This window comes from Lynx canadensis, chromosome B4, assembly GCF_007474595.2.
Source record: "Lynx canadensis isolate LIC74 chromosome B4, mLynCan4.pri.v2, whole genome shotgun sequence".
In the NCBI taxonomy this organism is placed as follows: domain Eukaryota; kingdom Metazoa; phylum Chordata; class Mammalia; order Carnivora; family Felidae; genus Lynx; species Lynx canadensis.
The window spans coordinates 103,009,284-103,025,150 of NC_044309.1; the positions used below are offsets into that span (position 1 = coordinate 103,009,284).

At 36.1% G+C, this 15,867-nt stretch overlaps 1 protein-coding gene across 1 annotated transcript in view; it reads left to right on the top strand.

Moving 5' to 3' along the window:
* OTOGL (otogelin like) overlaps positions 1-15,867 on the top strand; it is a 169,035-nt gene that overhangs the window by 125,978 nt on the left and 27,190 nt on the right. Inside the window, 9 exon segments of the mRNA XM_030321655.1 lie at positions 2,370-2,449; positions 2,758-2,832; positions 5,856-5,923; positions 9,148-9,325; positions 9,845-9,987; positions 10,233-10,256; positions 10,352-10,444; positions 12,402-12,591; positions 15,490-15,704. Coding sequence (XP_030177515.1) covers positions 2,370-2,449; positions 2,758-2,832; positions 5,856-5,923; positions 9,148-9,325; positions 9,845-9,987; positions 10,233-10,256; positions 10,352-10,444; positions 12,402-12,591; positions 15,490-15,704 — 1,066 coding nt within the window.

Below are 15,867 nucleotides of genomic sequence, written 5' to 3' on the forward strand. Positions count from 1 at the left end.
CAGAGAGAGAGGGAGACACAGAATCCGAAACAGGCTCCAGGCTCTGAGCTATCAGCACAGAGCCAAACGTGAGGCTCGAACCCAAGAACCATGAGATCATGACCAGGGTCAGTCAGCACTCAACTGACTGAGCCACTGTGGCCAACCTGTTTCTTATCTCTATTGCCATCTCTATCTTCTTTCAACTCCTCCCTTTGCCCTGCACCAAGGTGCCTAATTATTGTTCCTCTTTGTATTTGCAGCCCTGAAGGGAGATTCAAACTGAGCTGGGGATTTAACAAAGCTCTGCACCCCTCCGCCAAGTCCCCCCCAGAACCACCACCCTTGTTCTAGATAATTGCAGTTTTCTGGCATATAGCAAGTGTTAAAAATAAAAATATCTAGTGGAAATGAGAACTTCTATGAGAAAAGATGCCAACTAGCATACCATAGAGCCCATATGTAAATACAGTTATTTCTGTTATGTAATATACCTATTACAAGAACTGGTCTGCATCTGAGGCATTAATTTATCAGTCAGAAGTTGAATAGATTATCAGTTGTGTGACAAAATAAAGGGGAATCTGCCATGTGCCGCCATGAAGACATTTTAAAGGAATAAGCTACTGAGTTTTGCAAAATATTTTAAGAAAGTGGCTGTGGTTTTGACTTGCAGAAAACAATTGCAAAGTAATTGAGTTACGCAAAATTGATGTTTATTTAACTTAATGATAACCAACTGGTCCTAGTCTCTTCAGCGATACAGTAACTTTAATTTTTATTTTTTGTTTGACAAAGTTTAGAGTAGAGTAAGAACATCGTATACCACTTAAAGTTTTATTATTCAAGTCTACTTTATGAAATAAACAATTGGTCACATAAGCCAAACTGTTTATGTAAAAAAATAATCTGTGAGGGAGATATCTAAGAGATGGCTAAATGTGTCTCATGTTAAACAAGAAATTAGCTTTTCTTGTTTTTTTAAGTGTTGCCTGGATTTTCTTCCATGAATTAGTGTCCTCTGGTGGCAATACTGACCCCTAGTACCAAGTTCATTTTCATCTTGAATTGGAAAGAGTCCTTGAGTATTTTTAAATCAAATTCTTTACAGAGGTGGCAGTTGGAAATGTCTAAAAATATTTACCATATTATTACTACCTCCTAGTGTATTTGAGAAGCAGGTAGGCAAGGCTTTTTATAAAAATGTTTGCATTAATCCTCTCTAGTATGAGTGAAATAATTGATTGTACACAAAAGATTACATTTATTTTCTTTGAATCAGAATACATTGGACTCTGAGCCTCAATTGGACAAGAAGGAAAATGTGACCTCACTTATTATATTGGCTTCATTCCATTAGATAAGAAGCATTCCAGGTGGTCCTTCTTGTCTTTGGCCCATGATGTCCAAGGCATCCATAGCTTCTTTAAATTTGGGACTCTTTTTTTCTTTAACCTTATTTATTTATTTTGAGAGAGCAAGAGAGAGAGAGTGAGGGTGGGGGGAAGGGGTAGAGAGAGAAGGAGACAGAGAATCCTAAGCAGGCTCTTTGCTGTCAGTACTGAGCCCGATGTGGGACTCAATCCCAGATACTGAACTTTGAGATCACAGTTTTGCCTGAGCTGAAATAAAGAGTTGGACACTTAACCAACTGAGCCACCCGGGTGCCACAAATATGGCACTCTTGCTTTGCTCTGGTGCCATGTACAAGAAGTAGAGATCCTTACAAAAATCAGATGTTCTGGAAGTTGAAATCCAATCTCCATAGGCTCATATACAACCACATCCTCCCAGGACACTGCCAAACATTTGTGCTCTTGAGAACTACAGCTTCTGCCCCTCCCCTTCCCTGGTCGCAAAGAATCACAACCATGTTCTACCTCTGTCCCTTCCAGGCAGTGATTCCTAATATCTTTTCAACGAATTGAGGGCTTAAAAATAGGCAGAGAGAGCCACTGAAGTGTCTCTTTTGTTTTACTATTGTTCTTAAGGTGAGGATATTTAAAATGCATGTCTGTCTTCTGGGATTTGGGGGAATTTAGGAGTGGAAAGTACAACAAATGTAGATTAAAATCATAATAAATGATTCTTCTTCATTTTCAGTGATTTATAGACATTGGCTTTAGTGTGTTCCAAACATAAGTATATGTTTTGAAAATTCTGTGTTCAAATTCTTCATTAATCATGAAAGACATCCCTTTATCATCCCCTAGGGAATGGGATTTCATAAAATGAAGTATGATGGAATGGTGGCAAATCAAACACTCCTTAGTGCTTGATGAGAAGAATAGAAAACTTTCAGGAAATATATGTCTTAGTTGCGTATATTAAATGCAGTATTTTTTTTATATTTTAAACTTTTTTCACTTTAATTTTTTTTTCATGTAAAGAGTTGAAGGATGCTTGCCCTACTGCCCTAAAAATATGATCCTTGATGAGGTCACCTTCAAATGTGTTTATCCAGGAGACTGTAAGTATGAACCTTACCTAATTTATTCTGAAAAATGAAACACTTGAATATTCTTTTCTCTATTGATAGCAAGTGATTGTAAACAGAAATTTTAGACAACTTCTGTAAGATTCTTCTTCAGTATCCCTTCCACAATTTTTTGTTTCTATTTGCTTTCCTAAAACATGTGAATCTTCCCTCTAAAATCCTTCCTGTGCTCTCTCTCTTCCAAAACACTTTCCTTGAGCCTGAAGATCCTTATAGGAAGTATACATGGGTTTATTTTAAGCAAAACAGATTAAGGAAGAGTATCTTTGTGTTTTTTGTAGGCATCCCTCTGATTCCCACAGAACCAGCATTAATGCCTCCAGGTAAGACATCTCTACCCATATTTACAGCTCTTTGTTACAATTTGAGATCTTAAAATTAGACTTATGTAATTTAAGTCTTGGCGCACTTATAATAGCTGCTGACATCAGTACTATCCCATTGACCAGAAAACCCAGCATTCACTTTGTTTTGTAACACAGCCTTCACTGGTTCAGCACGCCAGGTTGTCTGAATGGCTTCTTCCTTCGGTTCACCTCTTCCATTTCAGTTCGTATAGATAACAAGGACTTCTCTCACATTTTAAACCTAGAATTTGGGTTTCACTAAATCTTGCTTAAATTTTCACAGTGATTAAGTTGACTCTGAAGAGATGTTAATGCAAATGAAGTCATCCTTTGGCATTTCCATTTCCGTTCTTGTGTTCTGTCCCGGCCTCTGCAGTAGGCAGTCTGGCTCATACCTCACTCTTCTCCCTCTCTATGAAACTTGGCTTAGGAGAGGGTTTGATAATTCTACTCACACTAAGTCTTGACAAACTTAATGTATTATTTTTCCTGAGGTTACACATTAGAAAAGTTCAGATATTTCTTCTTTTTTTGGTTATATTATCATTGTTTAATTGTATTGCTAATTAAATTATCTGCTAAAAAAGGCAAGTAGGAAGTTCTGACTTTATGTAGGAGTTATGGATTTCATAGTCCATTCTAAGAGAGTTTTTATTTTTTATTTTATTTATCGTTTTAATGTTCATTTATTTTTGAGAGAAAGAGAGAACATGTGCACATGCACGTGGGGGAGGGACAGAGAGAGACACACACAGGATCTGAGGCAGGCTCTGTGCTGACAGCATGAACCCTGAGACCATGACTTGAGCCAAAATCAGACACCTAACCAACTGAGCCACCCAGGTACTCCTAGAGATTTAAAAAAAATTTTTTTTTTCAACGTTTATTTATTTTTGGGACAGAGAGAGACAGAGCATGAATGGGGGAGGGGCAGAGAGAGAGAGGGAGACACAGAATCGGAAACAGGCTCCAGGCTCTGAGCCATCAGCCCAGAGCCTGACGCGGGGCTCGAACTCACGGACCGCGAGATCGTGACCTGGCTGAAGTCGGACGCTTAACCGACTGCGCCACCCAGGCGCCCCTAGAGATTTTTAAAATAAAAATATTCTGAACCAACCATTTAAATAAACAAAATTTTAAAAACTGAATTATAGTTGACATACATAAACCTCCTTCTAACTGTCACTATTACCACTATTTTTATTAGCTTCTGTATGTTGAGTTCTTAGTACATGCCAGGCACCGGACTAAGCACTTTGCATACATTTAGTCCTGTTAAGTCATTAGAATATTCCATGACTGTGCTTGTTTTGGACTAGAATTTTGTTTCCTCTCCTATTGTTTAAAAGTTTATGGTAATAAGAATAAAAATATTTAAGGGGTGCCTGGGTGGCTCAGTCAGTTGGGCATCCGACTTTGGCTCAGGTCATGATCTCATGATTTGTGAGTTCAAGCCCTGTGTCAGGCTCTGTGCTGACAGCTTGGAGCCTAGAGCCTGCTTTGGATTCTGTGGCTCTCTCTCTCTCTGCTCCTCCCCACTTGCACTCCATCTGTCTCTCCTTCAGATATAAATAAATATTAAAAACTTTTTTAAAAAGGATAAAAATATTTAAGTCTGTTTTGTTTCATATTCTCTAGAAGATACAACATCTGTATATCATGATCACTGCTTATAGGACCAAGGGATAGGATTTTTTGTCCTCCTTTATTCTGCAAATTAGAAACTGTAAAATGAGCACAAAATTAAGATTATTTAGAGAATTTATTTAACTAAAATGTAAGTTTTTTCTTACATCATTGTGGTAGACTGAATAACGGCCCTCCAAATATGTTCCCAACTTAATCCCAAGAATTTGTGAATATGACCTTACAGAGGGACTTGCAGAGGGACTTGCAGGTGTGATTAAGTTAAGGAACTTGAGATGGGGAAATTATCCTGGATTATCCATATGGGCCCAATGTAATAACAAGGGTCCTGATAAGAAAGTGGTGGGAGGGGGGGGTGGTCAGAGTCAGAGAAGGTGATTCTGATGACAGAATCAGAGTAGAGGGGGAAAGTGAGAGACATTTGAAGATATTATGCTATGACTTTGAAGATGAAGAAAGGGACCACAAGCCAAGGTATTCAGGCGATTCAAAGAGGCAGAAAAAGCAAGGAAACAGATTCTTCCTGGGAGCCTCTAGAAGGAATGCAGCCCTTCATGGTACCTTGACTTTAAGACTTCTGACTTCCAGGACCACAAGATAATAAATTGGTGACATGTTAAGCCACTGAATTTGTAATAACTTGTTACAGCAGCAATATGAAATGAATACAGTCATTATTAGACAATATCACTAATGAACATTAATTATAGCTAGACAAAATTTCAACCATCTATTTTGGCTATTCTGTGGTCCTTCCAGCTTTGAATAGTTTAGAGACAACTTTAGTTCTTACAAAAAGCTTTTGAAGGTGACTTACAAATGTGTTTACTAATCATATCTTCGCTTTCCACGAATCACTCCTTTACTGCACCCACCAATGGTGGTCCACATGTGGTTCACAGCACTGTGGATTCTGCTTGCAAGAAATACATTCTAGATATTCACCGAGGGAAATGAATCAGCTTCGCTACTTGCTTTTTAAAGGCAACAAAATTTCTAACTCCTGAGCAGTCTTTAGTGATGTCACTGATAGTTTTACTTATTCAAACAATTGTGTTGAAGCTGTGAAAACAGTGAAGATGTTTATAGAATGGTGATGAAAAGCCAGAGCTCTGGAATAAGAATTCTCTAGTTTGAATTCTGCCTCTGACACTTACTAGCTTACCTGTCTATACAGGTAGTCTATACCTGTATACCTGTCTATAGAGATAGTTTCCGTATCTGTAAAATCATAATGGTATTCTTATCTACTTTACAGAGTTCTTGTGAGGAATAAAGGAAAGTCTTTATGAAATTTTTTAGCAGTTTATACTACATGTAAATTCCATACTTGATGGCTACCAATTCACTAATGGAAAGGATATCTTCATTCCTAACAGGTCCAGAAATGATTACTCCATCAGACTTCACTGTATTTGATATGTTAACACCAACGCCAGGTTTGGAATGTGAGGTATGACTGGGTAATCTATTCCAGCTACTTGTCTTTTCCTGATAGTTTCTATTCAAGTTTCTGTATCACTATCCAAATGCTATTAAACTTCTTTTTTTTTTTTTTCAACGTTTTTATTTACTTTTGGGACAGAGAGAGACAGAGCATGAATGGGGGAGGGGCAGAGAGAGAGGGAGACACAGAATCGGAAACAGGCTCCAGGCTCCGAGCCATCAGCCCAGAGCCTGACGCAGGGCTCGAACTCACGGACCGCGAGATTGTGACCTGGCTGAAGTCGGACGCTTAACCGACTGCGCCACCCAGGCGCCCCCAAATGCTATTAAACTTCTTTTGCTATGCTCTCTAATCTATCTTTGTCAAAAGATGCTAAGAAATATGCGTTACATTTTAGGAAATTTGTGTGTGTGTGCCCTCTCTGAGGCATGAACACACTGTATTTTCTTAACTGATTTAGATATGTCTTATTAATTAGTAAGATTCTGGTCACACTAAGAAAAACAAAATTCAAATGAAGTCTTAAGTATTATCCTTTAATAAAGACTTATCTAGCGTGGGCTTCAGGCATTCAAAAATATTTATTAAGCAGCAATTATATGCTAGGCACTGTGGCAGATAACAAAGATACATTGACAAGCCAAAAAAGATCAGGTCATTGGACTCCAGAGCTTGTAATCGTCTTGGCCGAGACTTGAGCAGTTAGTTATCTTCTTCAAATGTGCCACCTGTTTGATAAACCAACTGTTTATTCCACCAATATTTATTTAGCGCTGTTTTTGGCCAGGTGCTATTCAAGTACCATAGATAAAACAACGTAAAAGCAAGCAAACATCCATGCCTTTGTGGAGTTTATATTCCACTGGAGGTTCTAAGATAGCCAATAAGCAAAATAAGTTACTAAGTTATATAAAATGTTGGAAGAGGCTCTCAGAAAAAAAAAATCTCTTTTCAATGACATGGTCAGAAAATCCTCATTGATAAAGTACTGTAGAGTAAAAGATCTGGAGAAGTTCAGGTACTAAACCATGCCAAGAAACAGGGCAGTGTATGCAGTCTGGAACACCAGGAAACAAAGTTCCAGGATCATGTACAAAGGCCCAGAGGTAAAAATGTACCTGCCATATTAAAATAATAATGAGGCCATTATGTAAGTCAGCAGTAAGAAAAGAAATAAATAATATTATGTAAAGTCTTGTAGATGATTATAAAAACTGTGGTTTTTATATTAAAAGACACAGGAAGACACTGGGTATTTTTGAGCAGAGAAATTACACGATCTGATTTGTTTTGGGATCATTTTACCTGTTGTGTTGGGAGTATGGTGCAAAGAGACAACAGAACAGGTTAGGAAGCTACTGCAGGAATTGAGGCAGAGATGACGGTGGCATGGACCATGTGACAGCAGTGGGAATGGTGACAAATAACTGGGTTCAGGATGTGTTTTGAATACAAAGATCAAAGAATTTTCTAAAAGATTAGACATGGAGTGTGAGTGAAACAGAGGCATCAAGGATTTTAAGATCTTTGCTTTGAGCAATTAAAGGATAAAGTTGGCGTTAATCAGGATGGGGAAATTGTTGGAAGTGAAGGTCTGGGATGGGTGTCACTAAGAGTTCAGGTTTGCCATGTAAAGACTGAGATTGCTCTTAGACATCAAAAACCTACAGATGTACAGACCTGGTAGACATAAATAGAGCTTAGAGCAGAGGTCAAGCTGAATTAAATTTTGAAATACTCAGTGATGGGATGAAATCACAAAAGGTGTGTGTGCAGATAGAGAAGAGAGGAAGGAGGAAGAAATGATGGCAAACGACTAAAGGGTATTAACTAGTGAAAGAGGAGAAAATGGAGGAGATCCTAATTGGTCTAGAAGCTAAGGAAAGAAAACATTAAGGAAGATGGAGTAATAAGCTATCCTAAATATGTTAATAGGTCAGTAAGATGAGGTCTAAAAATTGATCATTGGATTTAGCAAAGTAAAGTTCATTGGTGACCTTGTTAAAAATAGTTTCAGTAGAATGGAAGGTGTACATTCTTTCAGGCAATTTAGATGTTGTAGGGGCTTTGGTTTTGTCTAAATATTTTCATTTTCCTGGTGAAGTGGAAATCAGGGTCAATACTGGAAATTGATACAACTGCACACAGAAAATTTTGGAAAGTTGGACTTGATTATTTGCCTCCCCTTGGCTCTTAAATTTAGAAGTGGTCACTTAATAGTCTTACTAGTTAGAAAAGCACTTAACCTCTCTTATCCTTGTTTTTGATCATGTATAATATTGGGATGATAGAAACTGGCTCAAAAATTTAGGGAGAAGCAAATGAAAGAAGCTACTATTGGTGCATGACATATAATAGATGCTAAATAGTTGTTAAGTTTTCTTCCCTATCCATTGAGATGCAGTATAGAGTAGTGGTCAAGATCACAGTTTCCAGAGTAACAATCCCTGAACTTAAATTCTGATTATACCACCTACTAGCTATGTGATCTTGGGCAAGTTACTTTGACCTTCACCCTCCTGAGTTCCTAATCTATAAAACAGGAAAAAAATAGTAGTACCTACCTCAGAGGGTTGTTTTGTGGGAATGAAATGGGTTAATTAGAAAAATGTCTTAAACATAATAAGTAATATAAATGTTTGAACACTGCTATAATTATTACCATAATTTAAATACAATAAAATTCGTAAACTTTAAAAAATCTACCACTGATTTATTTTGTATTTGTTTATCTGGAAGTCGGTAAGCTATATATATATAAAATAATTTATAATGGTTTTGTCCAGGGGCTTTTAGACTGATTTCACATGTGAATTTTTAATGAAATATTTATAGTATTAAGTAGTATTTTTTTTAAATTGACATTAACAGAAGTTACAATGACATACTAGCTTTACAGGACATATGAAACCTTAACCTCTACTGTATAGGTCTGTTTGCAAAAACTAATCAAGACAATATAAGACTTCAATTTGCTCAGATGTCTGAGTATATGGGCAATTCTGATATCAAATAAATATTAAGGTAAAGCTTAAATTAAGTCCAAACCTAATATTTTGGAGAGAATACATCAACAGAAATTGTAGTGAAATTCTAATTGTTCATCTTTCAAAAGCTTTCGTATTTAGAAAATGTACACTATGGGCAGGGTGAAAGGGGAATTTAAAAGTTATTTGAAAACATTAGTTGAAAATAGAAAAAAGAAAACTAATTTTCTTTTTTGTTAACAGCCTCAGCAATTTGATCCTGTTTATAATTGTAGCCAATATATATGCCTTAATATGGAATGGCAGTTATACAACTGGTCTCTTAATTGCCCGAAGGACTTGGAAATGCCTGACTGTGGTTTCCGGGGAAGGCCTGTTCAAGTGAACAGCGATATCTGCTGCCCGGAGTGGGAATGTCCTTGTAAGTTTGCATTTATTTATTTATTTTTAAATTTTAAATTTACTTATTTATTTTGAGAGAGAGTAAGAGAGAGCATGCAAGGGAGGGGCAGAGAGAGAGGGAGAGGCAGAATCCCAAGCAGGCTCCACACTGTCAGCGTGAAGCCTGATGTGGGATTTGAACCTGGGAACCATGAGAGCATGACCTGAGCTGAAACAAGAGTCAGACACTTAACCGACCGAGCCACCCAGGTGCCCTGTAAGTTTGCACTTCTTACATGACAGTCAATTTCCAATCAGGAGAAGATTGTTATTTTTTTTGAACTGATCACCTCACTCATCAAGCCAAAGTGATTGCTGAACTTTGTCCATTTCATTTACAATTTTGTTTTCCAATGTGTAACTTTTAGAGTTGCTTTTTGTCAAACATAATAATGCTAATTTAAAAGTTTTCTTTTTTTTTTTTTTTAAAGAGCGGTCATTACTACAAATACAAATAATTAGTTAACAGACCAAACCCACTCTCTACCATTTTTCTTAGGTCGGTGTTCCATGTTGTCAGAACTGAGTATTATTACATTTGATGGAAACAATGCAGCCTTATATAGTATGGCTTCTTACATCTTGTTAAGAATTCCTGGAGAGATTATTGTTGTTCACATTGAAAAATGTTCTGTGAATCAGGTAGGTCATAATCCATTCTTGTGTCATTTCTTCATAAACCCATAGCTAATGTACACAGCAACATTAGATATTCCTAAAGTGAGAAGGGGCTCAATAACTCACTGAGATACATCTTTTAGCACTTAAAACAAAAAAGAAAATGTTACATGTGACTATATTTAGAGGCACGTAAAATTAATTCACATAATGTTTTTAAAAGTCAAGTAATAGATTTTTAAGTGTTTTTTTTTTACTTTTTTTTTCAGAATGGAAATTCATTTAAAAAGCTAGTGAGTATTTGCAAAGTGTTTCATAAACTCCTTCTCTTTATTGCCAACATTATGTTTAACTCCATAAAGTTTTAATATTTTTTTTTCAAATTAAGGCATCCTCTGGAAGAACGTATGGACTTTGTTTTAAGAAGTTAAATTTGACCACATCAATACATAAAATACTTGTTAATCGGGCAACAAGAAAGGTAAGAACACAAAGTTGAAAGATATCCTCACATTAGAGAAAATGAAGAAATTATATTAAACATGATTCCTTCCCAAACCAGGGGAAATTAAACATTTCAGCAGAGTTTCGTTGCTATTGTGTTTAATCATTCTTTTCATGGAAAGTAAAAAAAATGTGTTTCTTAATATTGTATTTCTCCTTCCAAGATGTGCCAACTGTTGCAAATATGTCTCCCCTTGTGAGGTTATAACTGTAATGGCCGTGTAAAATCCATGAAAGTCCTCTTGGATAATGTGAGGGCCCAAGTTTCTTAGTGTCAGTTAACATTAGTGTTTTCCATTAGATAAAGTGGAACTGATGTGAAAAAGAGAGATCACAGGGTTGAAAAAAGGAGTAGCTAAGAACACCAGAATGAAGACCACTGAGAGAAAAATAGTTTTGAAGTGCTGATGATGTTCATTTTTCAATGAATATGTGATAGCTAAAATAAGAAAAAAATGAAGAAATATTTGGCTATTGAACCAAACTGAAGAAGGGGGAGGTATTGGGAAATTGGGAAAAAAACCTTTGATTTTACAGGAAAAACCTTTATCCCAAGGAATATATATTTACTGGAGAGTGATGAACTATAAGCTGGATACTTTACTGATATGTTTCTCTCAAAAATGTAAGAAAATATTGTGTAAGATTTTGCTAAAGTAGCTGAGATATTATATACCTTCTAGAAAGAATTTGTTTTTTGTTTTTTTTAACCACAGGCCAAACATTCTCGACTAGAAAAAATTTTAAAATGAAACTAAAATATAGTACAGTGTTAGAAACTTTAATTTTAGGTAAAGCAAAATACATGAATGGGGTAATTTTTTGGATGATAGCATTTGTATATACCTTTGATTTGATCAGGTTGATATATTAACAGGAAGTGGATGAGAAATAAATTTAAACTCAAATCTGGTCAGTGCTATTATTATGAGCATTTGGGCCAAAGGGCTTATTTTTTACCTCGCTGGTCATGTATTCAGTTAAAAACTAATTATTTAAGAATTATTTAATGAGAGTTTACGTGATAAGACAACACAGGTCCTGGTATTAAGTAATTTGTAGCTGTATGTGAGGTGCCTAAATGTAACTGCCAATTATAAACCAATAGGAGGTATATAGAGTATGACTAATATATTGCCAAAACAGATCTCTTAATGCAGTTTATAGAAAGGTCAAATAGGTATTTTTGGAGGAGGTGACACCTGAGAGAAGTCTTAAACCAAGAGGAGAAATTAACCAGGCAGGAGTAAGGACATTTCAGCCTGCAGGTGGCAGTATGAGGAAGATATAAAAATGAGAAACTGGTTGGTTGGGGAGACATGACTGACAAATTTATTTCTGGTTCCGTGTCTTTGCCATCATTTATAACAGTGGATTTCTAAATATAATCCTCAGATTGCCTACATTTGTATTACCAAGAGTACACGTTACAAATACAGAGTCTAGAATCCCATCCAAACCTAGGAAATAGAATTGCTGGGAATCTTAATCTTTACCAAGCTTGACAGATGATTGTTAGGAACATTATAGTTAAACACTGATTTAGAAGAGCAAAGAAAAGGACCCAGATTAAAGAAAACATCCTGAAAATAACTTTAGCATCATAAGTTCATTTTAGCAGATAATGGTGTAATCAACATATACTGAGGGAAACAGAAAAGCATACTTAACATAGAAGAAAGTTAGTTTTGAAGAATATAAGGGGCAGAAGGGTTAGAACAAATACTGAATATAGCAGGATACAACAAAGGAATAATAAATGAGCTTAGAAGTTATTTGAAGCTGTGGCATCAGCAGGGAGATAAATTTTTAAAAACTTAGGAAATAGTTTATATTCAACAAGAAGAAATGGAGTCATCTGATTCTCCTACTTGTAATGGGTGTGTATGTAAACATAAACAGTTTTCTAACAGATGTAAAATTTCTTATTTTAGGTAGAAGTGGATTCTATTGTAGTACCTCTGCCCTTTTCGAATCAAGAACTGTCCATAGAAGATTCTGGTACCATGTATGTGATTACGACTCCAGCTGGACTAATCGTAAAGTGGGCTCACCTTACAGGGATCATAGACATTCATTTTGGCTTTCGATTTAACTTGTCATCTTATACAGAAGGACTCTGTGGTGAGCATTGCTTTTCAAATCTCAATGTCTTCTAATTGTTTTCCTGTCCACATTTACCATTTTGGCCCCTGATGCCCCACTTTTTATATCCGAGGTGTGGTGTTAACTTTCAGTGGCTCACGTGAATACTAAAGAAAGCAGTAGCTTTAAAAAAAATGGGCTAAGAAGCAAGAAATAACAGTTCAGTTTGCATATTTTTTGGAAATATATGTTTACTACTACTGTAATACTGTTTGTATTCCTACTAGTTCATCTTTATTAATCATTAATAAGGTGCCAAGCGTTATTTTATATACTTGAACTTATTCAATTCTAACAATAGCCCACATAAGTTGGTACTGGTGTTAATTTACAAGTGAAAAATAGGAAGTTATAGAAAGGTTAAAGGCTTAAAAATATTGTTTATTCCTTATTATGTTAAAATTTGAAATAGGGGAAAACTTAGTTGCTTAAGCCACCTTGAACGTTACATACAGGGAACACAATGCTCTCAATATTTGTCACAGTTTTGTTATAAAGTGTAATGCCTAGATGTATCTTTACACCTAGGCTAATACCACACCATGTTACATAGACACATAAAGAGTTATAATCAAAGGAAATAAGTTACAAATACCTCTAAGTACATAACAAAATTAAAAAGTATAATACTGGTTTTGATGTTTGATGGAGGCTATTTTCTTTGTAGCTCTATGCTCTTTTTTTTAAGTTTATTTATTTATTTTGAGAGAGAGAGAGACAGAGACAGAGAGAGCATGAGCAGGGGATGGGCAGAGAGAGACGGGGAGAGAGAGAATCCCAAGCTCCACACTCACAGTGGCTCAAACTCATGAACCGTGAGATCATGACCTGAGCTGAAATCAAGAGTCAGATGCTTAACTGACTAAGTCACTGGGCACCCCTATAGCTCCATGCTTTTAAGTGAATATCAGTTTCCTCATCTTTAAAATGGGAATAACAATATTCTACCTTCAAGATTGTTGTTAGGGTTGAATGTGAAAGTTAATGTCAAACACTTGACACATTGCTTAATACATACAATCAATAGATATTAGTTTAGTACAAATATATTTATTTTAATATCACTAAATATTAATTGAGTAAAAGTTTATGGATCACCTCCTGAGTGTCTAACACAGTGCTAGGTGCTGACAACCCAAAAACAAATAAGACTAAGTCCTTTCCCTCAACAAATTACATAAAATACTCTAATTTCTTCTTTAAAACATTTAGGGCAACATTTGGCTGAAAAGGTTTACATATTTCCTTGCCTATTTATAGTATGCTAAGCATAGCACAAAAGATTATTTGAGTATGTACAGTATTGATTATACATAAAAAATCAATTATTATTAATACTCAGAGACTTTGGGAATGCATATTTCTCTGATGATTTATCACTTCTATGTGCTATGATTTCTGTTTTATTTTGTGTTTGCTTTCCCCCTCATTGTCGGCTCATGCTTTTACAGGCACACTCTGCTAACTGGATTCTCAAGTAATTACTGTAAAGAAAAAAGGCTAGGGTCACCTTTTTGCTAGCCAAGATTCACCCCCTAAACTTTGTAACTTCCATAGTAGGAGAAGAGTGGCTTCTTAAAGGGAAATCTGGTTGCTTTCATATCTACTAGCTTGGGTGCTGGCTGAAAAAATTGTAGTGAACAAGAGTGTGAGCTAAATTGAGTACGGACCCTAGAATGGGAGGTCTGTATGAATACCTCGTTCTATACAGCACTGTGAAGTTTCCAGGGGTGGTGCCTGGCATTGCAGTAAAAAATATTTTTATTAGCAATTACTTTTTCCCAGGAAAGTTTAGACTTAGAAAATAGTAGCTGCTTTACAGTATAGTTCACTTTACTTGTGATTTGTTTTTTTATTTGTTTGTTTTTGTTTGTTTATTTGTTTGAATGCATTGCATTCAGTTCCTTGTGTATTTACAAGGATCAGGCAATATCGTAGCAGCAACTCTTATGATCTTGATATATCTACCTGAGGATTAAGATTTGATACTTGAAAAAAAATGTTTAAGTTATATCTTTTATAGTTGGAGCCTTGGGGATTAAGAAAGATTAGATCTTTTCAGATCACTTATGATCGGGGTTCTGGGCCATTTCTCTGTATTTCCCTTGGCTCTGTACTACACTGGATAAAGAGCAAGCTCCATCCTCAGTCTGGCCTTCCTCAGGAAACTAGAGACCATAGCAGGTCAAAGCCTTATAACCATCAATAGGCCACGCCATCCCAAGGAAGGGAGATTGTCTATGCCTTAGAATTCCCAGGTCAAATCCTGTTTGGCTGTGGCTGTCCAAGTGCTGAATGTATCCATGTGTCTAGGTGACTGCCTGACCTGATTGGCTTATTACTTGCAATAGTGTTAATGAGAGGGAGTAAGAATTACCTTTATGCCAATCATAGCTCTCTCCTGTAGTGGTGATGGGGCAGGGATACTTCCTGAAAGGTAAAATTTAATGTTTACAGGAAGGGTTTTCCTGGGAGAATGGATATCTGGGAGGCAAACACCCACTATTCTAAGGAATATCTTGGCAAGCTTAAGAGCTAGTTCTTAAATTAGGAAGTAGTGGTAATAGTAGTGGAAGAGTGTGGGAGCAGAGTCAATCTCCTCTTTCTTCATTTTCTGTCATTTTTTTCACATGTCTTGACTTCCAGGATTGTGGTTTCTTTCTTATCTGGTTAAGACAACTCTATACTATTTTATCAAAGAACCAGATACATAATTTAAAAATCCATCAACATTAAAGTTAAAGGATATACATTTGGCACCTTGTTCAGTAAATAATTTATTCATTTCAAATCAATTATTAAGATGATTTATTTCTTCTGCCTACATTTGGTTGAAGTGGAAAAAATTTTCCTTTCAAATGTCACATATCTTTCTAGGAATTTGCAATGATGATCCAGATGACGATCTAAGAATGCAAAATGGCACAATTATTACAAACATGGAAGACATAGAATTATTTATCGAGAGCTGGGAAATTGAGAAATCATTTGAAGTAACAACAAGAAGACCCGTTAGGAATTGTACTGAGCGTGATTGCAGTCGCTGCATTGAGTTATTGAACAGAAGGGTTTTCATTCCATGCCATAATAAAGTAAGTTAAGGGCAACCATAGATAAGAACTATCATGTTAGACATACTGAGAGTAACGCCAATAAATTCCTGTTCTTGCCATGATGTTCTTCTAGTGAGAAGAGTTTAGCCCCAAACCTTCTGTCAGTATGCTTTGGAATTCAGAATCATTTACTTTTATAGAC